This window comes from Schistocerca nitens, chromosome 9, assembly GCF_023898315.1.
Source record: "Schistocerca nitens isolate TAMUIC-IGC-003100 chromosome 9, iqSchNite1.1, whole genome shotgun sequence".
In the NCBI taxonomy this organism is placed as follows: domain Eukaryota; kingdom Metazoa; phylum Arthropoda; class Insecta; order Orthoptera; family Acrididae; genus Schistocerca; species Schistocerca nitens.
In genome coordinates this window covers 278643624-278656798 of record NC_064622.1, presented here as the reverse complement: position 1 = coordinate 278656798, position 13175 = coordinate 278643624, and the positions used below count along the sequence as shown (strand labels likewise).

The 13175-nt window shown below is 40.2% G+C and overlaps 1 protein-coding gene across 2 annotated transcripts in view; it reads left to right on the top strand.

Annotated features, from left to right (window-relative positions):
• LOC126203232 (synaptic vesicle 2-related protein) overlaps window positions 1–13175 on the top strand; it is a 103031-nt gene that overhangs the window by 78578 nt on the left and 11278 nt on the right. For both annotated transcript variants that reach the window (XM_049937477.1, XM_049937478.1), the window contains exons 10-11: window positions 11394–11505; window positions 11736–11820. In XM_049937477.1, coding sequence (XP_049793434.1) covers window positions 11394–11505; window positions 11736–11820 — 197 coding nt within the window. The remainder of the gene's footprint in view (window positions 1–11393; window positions 11506–11735; window positions 11821–13175) is intronic.

The window sequence follows — 13175 nt, the reverse complement described above, 5'->3', positions numbered from 1 at the left end:
CTCAGAGATTGCAGGCTCTCTCCGTCACAGCTGAAACTTCCCAATTAATTACAGGGCCCAGACAATCATCAATGATTCAGACAGAGAACTCATTCATCCTTCACTCTAGAATAAAATGGTCACAAACCTTATTTCTGAGGAAAATAGTATATTGAATCCATTTCCATACATGTTCCGTTTCCGTGGATTTTAAGTCTCATGCAATTTACTTCTACAGTCTTTCTTTCTCCTGACCTATCACGCTAGCGGCACCAACTTTCCTATTTCGCTTTAGCGCGAAGAAGAGTAAAAAAATCTCTTTTAGCAATCCGAAAAAACTCCTAACCGATACTTTCCGAAGCTGTTCCTTTCCCTCTCTATAATAACCATGGAGCATACATACCCGTACCTCTGTTGTTCCCAAAGAATAAACGTACTAGAAAAATACCTTGGCGTCGACGAGCTGTCGGCGCATATATTACTAAGAAATCTGATTAGATACTTTTGATTGACCATTATTAATTATCGCGTGGTAGAGGGTAATTTTCCGTGGGGAGATTACAATGCCCCTCGCAGCGAGCGAAGTTTGTGAGCTCAATTTTGATTCACCGAACACACTTCGCGAGCTATCTATTAGCGTGGATAACCCGGAAGTGATGATTGTCAGTCCTCCGACTGAAAAAGAATATTATTTTTGAGACAGACGAAGAAACGAAATGTTGAAGACAGAAGAAATGAAGAGACAGGTACCGCAGCTGTATTGCTTTTACGTGCATCTAGGTGTTATGTTTGATGTGCACAACCAAGGAAGATGATCTTTCATGAATTGATGTCAGGGTCTACCCATTCGGGAACTTTCTTAAGCAGGGAAACCTTGGAAAACCTCTTAAGCCTAGACCCCCAGCCTACGGTACATAGAAGATAGGAAAGCCTGTAGAAGAACAAAAATAATTTTGAAATTCATCTCTAAAGGAAAGACAGGGATCAATTTGTATTACAATTTGGAAAAGAGTGGTTTGTGCCTCTAGCAAAAAAAAAAAAAACGTTTTACAATAAATAACGTAAATTCTCGTTTTACAATCTTGCTCCAAGTACAATATCTTGCGGTGCTAAACTCCCCCGGGTCTTGCATGTCCCCGACGTCCACATTTGTAGTCGGTCTTCTACGCGGCCCCCTTTGTAGTTGATCTTCTACGCGGCCCACAATGGGAAGAGTAGAAGGGACAGGGTTACTCGAATTCACATGCAACATTCATTCCAAAAGAATTAGCAATGACCAAAAGGGAAACTCTTCCTGTAAGAGAACTGATTAGGTTGCACCGTCCAAGATTCTCCTTTTTGAAAGCAAAATCCTTATGGCTTCATGGATCCTTTTTGTTACGACGTACTTCAAGGAATTCAACCATTAACTAATGATGTTGCCAAAAGCATCATCCGATTTACTCTCGTTTGAATACTCCTTTTGACTTTGCCTCCACACTTGTACTTATAAGTCCAAAAGTTCTAACAGATTTTCTATCACTGATTTGTTCTTCGTAATTTAAAGGATTCATGTAACTTACTATAGATTTTGGATTCAAATCATCGAATAATGGAAAGTGTAGTTCATTTTACACCAAGACATCTTCCATATTTCCTTGATAAGTCATATAATTTAGCTATACTCAAAACTTTTTATTCTAAATACAGATATTTTTACGCTTGAGTGCTGAAATGTAAAAGTTATTAGCATTGAGGAATGCGGATTCGCTTCTTTCATTTACTCTCTGATTCATACTGTGTTCATCCATGTTCATATATGGAAATGGATTTTTCACACAAAATTCTCAAACGAACACGAACCATTAAATAACTCCTAATTCTATGAATATTATTATTTTTTTATCATTCATTAATAAATTAAAAACTATTAACTTCTAATTATACCACCAATTCCTTTTAAAGTTCAACATGAATCAGTTTATCCTCGCGTTTGGTGCGAGTCCCTTACAAAGCATATCTGTGCCGTCTCTATCGATTTTAATTCTCGCGCCGACGTCAACTGTTTTGCGCGGGAAATTATTTTGCGGCATTAACCGTCACTCGCAATTCACTACCACAACACATTCCTTCACACGTTTACACATCTAAGCGTTCACATGAGATTATATATGAATATTCACTCGGAACCTCCTTTGATTATTCAGCGTCATTTGCGGGAAACCTTTCGTTCTTCTTGAAGGTCAGTTAGATCCTTAATCATTCTTGATGACATTAGCAATGCTAAAGTTCTATATTCACCCTAACACAAGTGAAGCCTATCTCCACTATCTTCTTTACAACACTCGATAATAATAGTTAGTCACTATTTCTATACTCTATGTCACTGATTAACTATTTCAATTTACAGGTTTCTATCACTACACACACACAGTTTATTATTATGTTTTTTACGAGCGTTCATTTCTGTCACTCGGAACACCATTCCTCACCATCTTCTAATCTTCATTATATTTTTTTAAGTCGTTATGAGAAAATAATCCTTTTATTTTGTTTGATCCCGGGTATGCTAACAGATAAGCTCCAGGATTCGGAATTTGTAGGATAATGTATGGTCCAATATATAGTAACTCCCATTTCTTTATACTTTTCTTTATCACGGATGATTTGGTATGTCGTTTAACTAGTACCTTCTCTCCAACATGGTATGTCTGTACCCTTTTGATTAATTTGTCATATCGTTGTTTTCTTTGATCAGCCTTTTTCGTCATGTTTATGATAGCTTGTCTTATTTTTTCTTCCCAAGGCATCTCAGTTTCCTGAGTTTTGGGGATATGGTCAGTCCAGAAGTTTTCCTCTTTTGTTTCGAACATCAATTCACGAGGTGTATATCCCGTTGAGGAGTGGGGCATGTTATTGTATATCTGCTCAAACTCCTCCACATAATTTGCCCACGCAGTTTGCTTATTATGGCAATACGTCCTCATAAATCGATTGAATTCTCTAAAAATCCTCTCAACCAAATTGCCTTGTGGGTGGTAAAATGATGTTAGTATGTGTTTCACGCCGACTTGAGACAAAGTCTGCTTCCATCGGAGTCCCGTGAATATTTTAGCATTGTCTGTTATGATCGCCTTAGGTCTACCAACATGTGGAAGATAATCCTTTATCAATCTTAATACAATTACTTTGGCTGTAGCCGCCTTTATCGGGTACAGCTTTACGTATTTCGTACACACATCGAGAAATGCCAACACATATTTAACACCACCTCTTGAAGTAGGTAACGGTCCACACAGATCGCACGAAATTAATCCTTTTGGTTCTTGTACTAATATAGAGCATAATGGATGCTTAGTCCCTTTTGAATCTGGCTTTGTTTTTTGACAGATTATGCACCTCTTTAAGATCTCATGCACTCTGCGCCTTATGTTGGGAAAATAACAGTAACCACTTATTTTGTCTGCACATTTTGTCGCACCGAAATGTCCCCAGGTTAAATGAGTGAACCATACAAGTTTCTCTATTTGTGCCTCAGGTATACAAACACACAAACGGACTTTGTTTGGCCTTCCACAGCGGAAAAATAATACGCCATTAACTAGCTTGTAATAGTTTGCCATCTGATCCGAAGGTTGATGTTGTAACCTTTGAATGACACTTCCCCATTGAGCATCCTTTTTCTGTAACTGGGCCATATGCACACACAAATTGACATAGTACGTCTTAAATGGATTTTCCTGCAGCAGCAATACAGGGAATTCTGAGGAATTATTTACTTCAATCTCTTTTGTTAAACCCAGCGGTGACCTTGATAGAGCGTCAGCAATAATGTTTTGCTGCCCTGAGACATGTACGATCTTAAACTGGTATTGTTGCAGAGCAAGCGTCCATCTAGCCAGTCTGGGGTGTAACAGTTTACACGTTTGTAAAAACGTTAATGATTGGTGATCGCAATATACGATGGTCTTCGACCCATATAAATAATAATGAAATTTTTTAAACCCCCAGACGACCGCAAGGGCCTCTAATTCTGTCGTCGTGTACGTTTGTTCACAGTTGGACAAAACACGACTAGCAAACGCAATAGGACAAAAGGTAAGCTGTCCATTTATCTTGCGTACTTGGAAAAGGCACACTCCAAGACCCACATTTGACGAATCTGTTGACAAGTAGAATTCCTCTTGCATGTCCGGATGGTACAGAAGCGGTGCATTTACTAATTGCTTCTTTATCTCTTCAAATGCTTCTTGACACTCTAATGTCCAGAGCCAGGGCACATCCTTCTTCAGCAAACTATTGAGAGCTGCTGCATTCATGGCCTTATTCGTTATAAATCTTCTAAAAAATGAGGCAAGACCCATAAACCCTTTTAATTGCCTCCTATTTCTTGGTGTTGGAAACTTACTAATCGCAATTAGCTTCTCCTTGGTCGGTAAAATTCCCTTTGCGTCAATTATATGCCCCAGGAACTTGATTCTGTCTAGTGCAAAATGGGATTTCTGTAGGTTAGCAGTTATTCCCATGGTTTTGAACACGTCCAACACCCGACTCAGTAAGGTAATATGCTCTTCCCAGGTCTTCGATGCAATAAGCATATCATCAACAAATACTGTTATCCTGCTTCTTAGTTCTGGGCCTAGTGCATAATCTAGAGCTCCTATAAAGATTCCAGCACTAATGTTGAGTCCGAAAGGAACTACAGTAAATTGGTAACTTCTTCCGGCATAAATGAAAGCTGTATATTTCCTTGATAACTCATCCAGCTTGACCTGCCAATAAGAACTCCGCAAATCGATGCTCGTCAAATATTGGACATCCTGGAACCGTTGTATCAATTCGTCTATGTTTTCCGGATGTGTTCTCACTGGAATTATGATTTTATTTATTTCCCTGGCGTCGAGTACCAATCTCACAGTTCCATTTGCTTTTGGCACGACCAACAATGGGGAGCAGTATGGGCTTGTAGAGGGTTCGATCAAACTCCATTTCAACATGCGATCTATTTCTTTTTGAACTTGAGCCTTTAACCTCCAGGGAACAGGATAGAAAGTTCTACAATATGTTTCGTGCGGCTTAACGTAGAGATGGCATATGTATCCCTTAATAACTCCTGGCCTTTCATCAAACACGTTTTCATACACTAATAATAATTCTTTGAGCTGCTTCTTCTGATCTTCAATAATGCAGTCGGATTCATTTAACTTCTCATACACTAATTGACCGAAATATCCTTTGACTTGGACCTCATTATTTATGTGCTGTTTAGAATTCTGTGCAGTCCTGATTACTTGCACGCTGATCCCACTATTATATTTTCTGGTAAGGCTTTCCTTTTTCAACAAGTCCAACTTAATTTCTTGTTTATTTACATTTAACCAAATTTTTCCTGTTTTAAAATCTATTCTGCATCCGTATTGACGTAGGCTGTCGACTCCGATAATGCAGTCTACCACCAAATTTTTTACAACAAGGAATGTGCTTAATATTGCTACATTTCCGACTTTTACACTAAGTAGTGACTGCACTTTTACATTAGCCGATCTAGCCCCAACGGCGCCTATTATTCTGCAATTTTGAACTGGAGAAATTGGTACTCGTCTTATATTTCTGATCTTGTTGAGTAGAGCCTCCGAAATAACATTTGTGGTTGCAGCTGTGTCTAAAACCGCCACTGTAGGTACAGTCTCCAAAATGACTTGCACTTCGGCTACTGCCACCTGTTCCTTATCCTCATCTTGGAGTTCTAAGTCCTCGGTCAATTCATCTGCCAGTAATCGTCCATCATTATACGTCAGCATGGCTACACATATCCTGTTGCCCCTCAACCTATTGTTGACCGCTCCTCCGGGGCACGAGTGGGTCCTTACAAGTTTGTTGGATTTTGATTCGCCTGTTGGTTGACATCGTCCGTCACTTCGGTAATTACCGGTTGATTCGCAGATGTCCATCCCCACTGATGTTGGTTGTTTGAGTTTATTCCCCCCGGTTGATTCCACTTTCTATTACCGTTATTGTTCCAAGCTTGCGGTCTGAAATTCCTTTCGTTTCCCCATACGGGATTGTATAGTTTCCCATTCCTGTTGTTCCTTGGATAGCCCCTCGCAAGACTATTGCCGGTATTATTATTGAGATTTTGAGGGGTTTCTCCACTATTTATCGATCTCTGTGCGTTCCCTTGCCTACCATTTACCGGAGGTTCTATCTCCCTATATTGGAATCTATTGTTACGGGCTTTCTGGTTGTTCTCTTCTATAATGTCTATATGATCTAATGTCGTTCCCGTAAATTAATTGATTCCGTATGTTAGTTGGTAATCTTGCCTTAAGTATGTTTATTATATCTGGCAAAGGCATAGGTCTGTCCCAATATCTGGTTTTATTTATATATTTTTCAAAATACTTCCTAAGGCTTCCCTTTGAAAAAGAGAAAGGCTCTGGGTAGAGCACCTCCTGCCTTAGGCGTTCCTGTACCCCTTCTGACCAGAACTTTGCTAAAAACGCTTTCTCAAAATCTTCATAGGTCGAGCAAACAGAAGTCATGTCCGAGGCCCAGATCGCCCCCGAACCTTGTATATACCCAGTCACGAAACTGATCTTCTGCCACTCCGACCAATTTCTGGGTAGCACTCCTCTAAAACTTCGAATAAAAACAATCGGATGGACCCCCCTTTTGTCAGTGTTAAAAATCTGAAATTGCCGATGCTTTATCATTTTTTCTTCGGCATGGCAAAGGCTTTCGTAATCTCCGTCAGATAAAACTTCACGCGAACAACTAGCTCGTGGCAATTTAATATTTGAGTTACTTACACAAGTCGGTATTGTGTGCGAATGTGCAGTAACTGGCTCTATAGTCGCTGGCAACTTCTGCTGCTGGCCTGTATTCATTTGTTCTGTGCCTTGTTGTGAAACGCGTATCGACTCTGCTATCGTTTGTTTCCAATGCTCGAAATCAGCACCTAACTGCTGTCGCACTTCCTCAAGTCCTTTAGCAAACAAATTCTCTTCCTGTTTGCCACATAGACTCTGGAATGCTGCTTTAACATTTTGCTCAACGTTTTCACACATTAGCCTTTTGTTTTCTAATGTGATTTCGGATAATTTACCCGTTAATACATTAATTTGGTGGTCTATAACGTCTTGACGTTCTGTCAGATGTTCGACACTTTCCTTTAGGTTAGTCTGCGTACGTGCCAATTCAGGAAGTTGCGCAATTGCACATGACATGGCATCTTGCTTTTGTACTAATTGCGGAACCATTTCCACCTCTTCCCGTACGGTATCTATCTTAATGGCCACATACTCCTTCATTTCTACACGTACGCGGTGAGTAGATTCCTCACATTGAGCTTTCACCAATTCGATTTGTGCAGTTAATTTTCGTTCCGTCTCTTCGGCCTGATCTTTAAGTTCCTTTGTCTTTGCCTCTATCCGCTGCTCTAATTCGGAAAAACTGTCATGTAACTGCTGCTTAATCTCAGCTTTCAGATTTTCCTGCCCCTCATTAACTGAGGCGAACTTCGCGTTAATGTCGATTTTCAGATTTTCTTGCCCCTCGGTAACTGAGGCTAACTTTGTGTTAGTGTCAATTTTCAGATTTTCTTGCCCTTCAGTAACTGAGGCTAATTTTGTATTCAAATGGTTTTGCCCTTCAGTAACTGAGGCTAATTTCATATTCAAATGGTTTTGCCCTTCAGTAACTGAGGCTAATTTCATATTCAAATGGTTTTGCCCTTCAGTAACTGAGGCTAATTTTGTATTCAAATGGTTTTGCCCTTCAGTAACTGAGGCTAATTTCGCGTTAATGTCGGTTTTCATATTATTCATGCTCTCGGTTATCATCTGCATCTGTCTCATGATAATTACTAATGGATCTAATCCATGTTGCATACCTGCTGTTACATCTCCAAACGTGTCTACAGGGCGTTCTATCATGCTATCTGTAGCGATCGGTTCTATAACACTTCTTACTACATCACTATTATCCTCAGTGCTAACAGCTGAAGGCTGTTGCGTGTTGCTCTGCTCTGCTTGACTCATCTTAAACATTGCCCTAGTTAAAACCATATAAATATTCTACAGTCAATATGTATATATCTCCTTTCACACAATAATACTTCTGTGGCTACTTTCTTATAGTACTTATACAGGTAAATGCAACTAGGGCAGTTCAATCAATCTACGTCTGGCATGAACACAATTAGTAATTGTTCAAATCTACGTCTACTTCCAGAATACTAGCAAGCTTTAATAAAAAATTATAGATCTGGCCTTTTTTCTGCGCCCAGCGTGCTGTTTATCTGTGTAGATTTGACTGCGAGTATTTCTTCTCTTTCCCAAGTTAAGTTGGCTCGTCGTAATTTACATGAAACAGAGAACAAAATTATTTTAACAACGTCCAAAAACGTGTCCTGTCACAGATTGGCCATTATAATGAATTTTACTCTACTTTTTTTTGTAAATGATGAAAGTCTATGTAAATGCAGCTTGCCGCTAACTTGGTGTAATGTTTTGTCTGTACAGAAGTGTATCTGTCGCCTTTATCGCTCTTTCACTCTCACACATAAATCGTGACAATAAAGTCAGGGCTTTATGTTTTCTTAATAGGCTGATCCTTGAAAAGACAGACAAACAATTATGCTAATTGAGGATTCTGAGTAATTTCTAGAATTTCATTCGCTCTCTCTCTCTCTCTCTCTCTCTCTCTCTCTCTGTCCTTTATCTGTATACAGTTTAAATCTATTATTTACATGAAATCAGCCTAGTAGAATCTCTGGTGGAGCCCTTCAGTCTTAATATTCAGCGGCTGCCTTGCTAGAAAAGATCTTTGCATTTGTTATTATTATTAAGCGCTGCATTCAGTTGGGAAAATCGATCGTTTGAACAATTCGTTCAGTTTACGATAGATCTAAAATTTCAGATGTGGACGAAGCCTTTTTGGACGATTTATAAAAACTCAGAGATTGCAGGCTCTCTCCGTCACAACTGAAACTTCCCAATTAATTACAGGGCCCAGACAATCATCAATGATTCAGACAGAGAACTCATTCATCCTTCACTCTAGAATAAAATGGTCACAAACCTTATTTCTGAGGAAAATAGTATATTGAATCCATTTCCATACATGTTCCGTTTCCGTGGATTTTAAGTCTCATGCAATTTACTTCTACAGTCTTTCTTTCTCCTGACCTATCACGCTAGCGGCACCAACTTTCCTATTTCGCTTTAGCGCGAAGAAGAGTAAAAAAATCTCTTTTAGCAATCCGAAAAAACTCCTAACCGATACTTTCCGAAGCTGTTCCTTTCCCTCTCTATAATAACCATGGAGCATACATACCCGTACCTCTGTTGTTCCCAAAGAATAAACGTACTAGAAAAATACCTTGGCGTCGACGAGCTGTCGGCGCATATATTACTAAGAAATCTGATTAGATACTTTTCAAACGTAAATAAATGTAGATGATTTGATTGACCATTATTAATTATCGCGTGGTAGAGGGTAATTTTCCGTGGGGAGATTACAACTTGTCAGAGTCATACCTAGAAGTAACAGGGGTCCAATATCACTCCAACTGCACATGCCTCCACCTGCTTGAACAGTGTCCTGCTGACATCCAGGGTCCATGGATTCATGAGGTTGTCTCCATACCCGTACATGTCCATCCACTCGTTACAATTTGAAACGAGACTCGTCCGACCAAGCAACATGTTTCCAGTCAGCAGCATTCCAATGTCGGTGTTGATGAGACTAGTCGAGCCGTGAAGCTTTGTGTCGTACAGCCATCAAGAACACAAGAGTGGTCCTTCAGCTTCAAAAACCCATACCGATGATGTTTCATTGAATGGTTTGCATGCTGACACTTGTTGGTGGTCCAACATTGAAATCTATAGCAATTTGCAGAAGAATTGCACTTCTGTCACATTGAATGATTCTCTTCAGTCGTTATTGATCCTGTTGTTGCAGGATCTTATTCCGGCTGCAGTAGTGGTGGACATTTGATGTTTCACTGGATTCCTGATATTCACAATTTATTTGTGAAATGGTCATGTGGGAAATCCCCACTTTATTGCTACCTCAGAGATGCTGTGTCCCATCCCTCATGCACTGACTAAAACACCATGTTCTAACTCACTTAAATCTTGGTACCCTGTCATTGTAGCAGCAGTAATTGATCTAACAACTGTGCCACACTTGTTATATTATATAGGCATTGGTGACTGCAGTGCCGTAATCTGCCTGTTTACATATCTCTGTGTTTGAATATGCGTGCCTATACCAGTTTCTTTGGCACTTCAGTGTTATAACTCCATTCATATTACTCTTAAACAAAAGTTGACCTTGATAATTTTTATATTTTAGATATATCAGCTGTCTGCCAATATGCATTTAGCTGCACAGTTCTGTGACTGAATTTTTACGTGTAAAGCATCAGCATTGTTTTGATAGTGTGATTAGTTAGATTTATCAAAACAAAAATTAATTAAATGAAACAGTAGGTCATGTTATACTGAGAGGTACACACACAAAAACTGCATTTCTTAAAATATTTTGGCTGCAACAAGGTAAAGAATAAATTATTTAAACTTCACTGCCATTTATGTGTGTTATCTCATTTCAAGTTTGGCAGGAATGCTGCACAGTTCAGATCGTCCTTACTGCCTTATAAGACTCCTGCCAGTTTAGTCTCAGTGCCTGTTACTTCAGAAATGGGAAACTGATGTGAAATAATGTAGTTTTCTTCAAATGGCTAATGCTGATTAAAGGTTAATTTTATTCATTTTCAGACCAAAGCCGTATAAGCATTCACAAACTATTCTGGTATAGCATTAAAAAAAACTTTGCCAAAATGTACAGTTCATATTTTCATACTACAGTGATCAAAAAAATCCTGTTGTCTAGCAGGAACAGAGATCAGGCAGTAACCAGCACCATTTTGACAAAATACTATCTGGTGTCTTCTTACTCAACTATTTTATTTATGCTGAGTGCTTGCTCTATATTAACAGAGAAACAGTTCTAAAAGATATTTATTAAAAACATTGTCTTTAATGTAGGATGTTCACACATTGCGTTATGTTTACCAAAGACTCATTTAAAGATTTTTGTAATAAGGACTATTTTAATCGAATAACTCACATAATAGCTTGGGTTTGAATTACTCAGAACTATTTTTAATCGAATAACTCACTTAATATCAAAGGTTTGAATTCCTAGGATATTAGACCAAAATGTGTCTTTACATTTAGTTATGACAAATATTGTAGACAGTGGTTCAGTTGTTTTGTTGTTCATGCTGTCATGTGTGCAAACACCCTCCTCTTCCACACTTGCGCACACTCCTGTCCTCCCCCACCACCACCACCCCCACACACATTTATGTAGCATTAAATATGTGCTAGAAATTTTATCTAAAGATGCATTTATCTCCTTCTCAGGTATATTTGCCACTATATTTGTTATTGAAAGGTTCGGTCGAAGGAACACAATGGCTGTGCAGTTCGTGATTTTCACCATCTGTATTTGCTTCCTCTTTATTTGTACAAGCAAGTGAGTAATATTTTTAGTGTCACTATTATGCCTTTGCTATTTTGTTCATTACTGGCTGATTGCATAGTGTAGTCCAGATAATTCTTTCTCAGAATGTAAAAAGATCAGGAAGGATTTGTTTTGAACATTTAGTTTTGTAATATATTTGATTTTTCCCCCCTTACTAATGTTGTACACAGTTTCTTAAATTTTCCCGCAGACTCTAAAATTTTGTGACATTCCACTTACAGCCGAGGTTTCCTGACATCAGTCCTCTTTTTGGCAAGAGGCATCATTGCAGGAGTGTTCCAAGCTGCATATGTTTATACACCAGAGGTAAGAAACATGTGAGGAGACCTCAATATTGATCGTTTTCATGTTGTTGTTTGTTTATGGATGTAAATGTTATATGAAGCAGCAGCACTTATTGTTAAATTTTTATAATCAAAATAGGTTTATGTTGTTGACATAAGCATATCTGAGCTGTCAGTTACTGTGGCTAATTATTTAGAAGAAAAGTTATTAGGATATACTACAATGCAGATAACTATCAGTTATTTCCATGCTGGCAACTACTAAGACATACGGTACAGTGACTAAGATACTATATATGCCTGCACAGTAACACCAGTTCAGATCCACATCCAGCTACCCAGATTTAGGTTTTCTGTGGTTTACCAAACTCGAGGACAAAAGATGGGTTGATTCTTTTACAAAGGACAAAACCAATGTTCTTTCTCTGTCCAGCTTGTGCTTCCTCCCTGATGACATCATTGTAGAAGGTTGTTTAACTCCATATTTCCTTTCTTCTTTGCTTGTAAAGTATAACATTTTCAAATATATTTCCAACGTGGTGCTTGGTTTCCGATTAAACAATTGTACAGATGCACCAGCACATACTGCATGTAATGCATAATGTTCATTCCCCCCCCCCCTCTCTCTCTCTCTCTCTCTCTCTCTCTCTCTCTCTCTCTCTATCTATCTATCTATCTGTCCATCCATTACCCTCCCTCTCTCCTCTTTCCCCCTCTAACACATCTCCCCCCCTCTCCCACATCTCCCCCGCTCCCACATCTCCCCCCTCTCCCACATCTCCCCCCTCTCCCACATCTCCCCCCTCTCCCACATCTCCCCCGCTCCCACATCTCCCCCCTCTCCCACATCTCCCCCCTCTCCCACATCTCCCCCCTCTCCCACATCTCCCCCCTCTCCCACATCTCCCCCCTCTCCCACATCTCCCCCCTCTCCCACATCTCCCCCCTCTCCCACATCTCCCCCCTCTCCCACATCTCCCCCCTCTCCCACATCTCCCCCCTCTCCCACATCTCCCCCCTCTCCCACATCTCCTCCCTCTCCCACATCTCCCCCCTCTCCCACATCTCCCCCCTCTCCCACATCTCCCCCCTCTCCCACATCTCCCCCCCTCTCCCACATCTCCCCCCCTCTCCCACATCTCCCCCCCTCTCCCACATCTCCCCCCTCTCCCACATCTCCCCCCCTCTCCCACATCTCCCCCCCTCTCCCACATCTCCCCCCCTCTCCCACATCTCCCTCCCCCTCTCCCACATTTCTCTCCCCCTCTCCCACATTTCTCTCCCCCCTCTCCCACATTTCTCTCCCCCTCTCCCACATTTCTCTCCCCCTCTCCCACATTTCTCTCCCCCTCTCCCACATCTCTCTCCCCCTCTCCC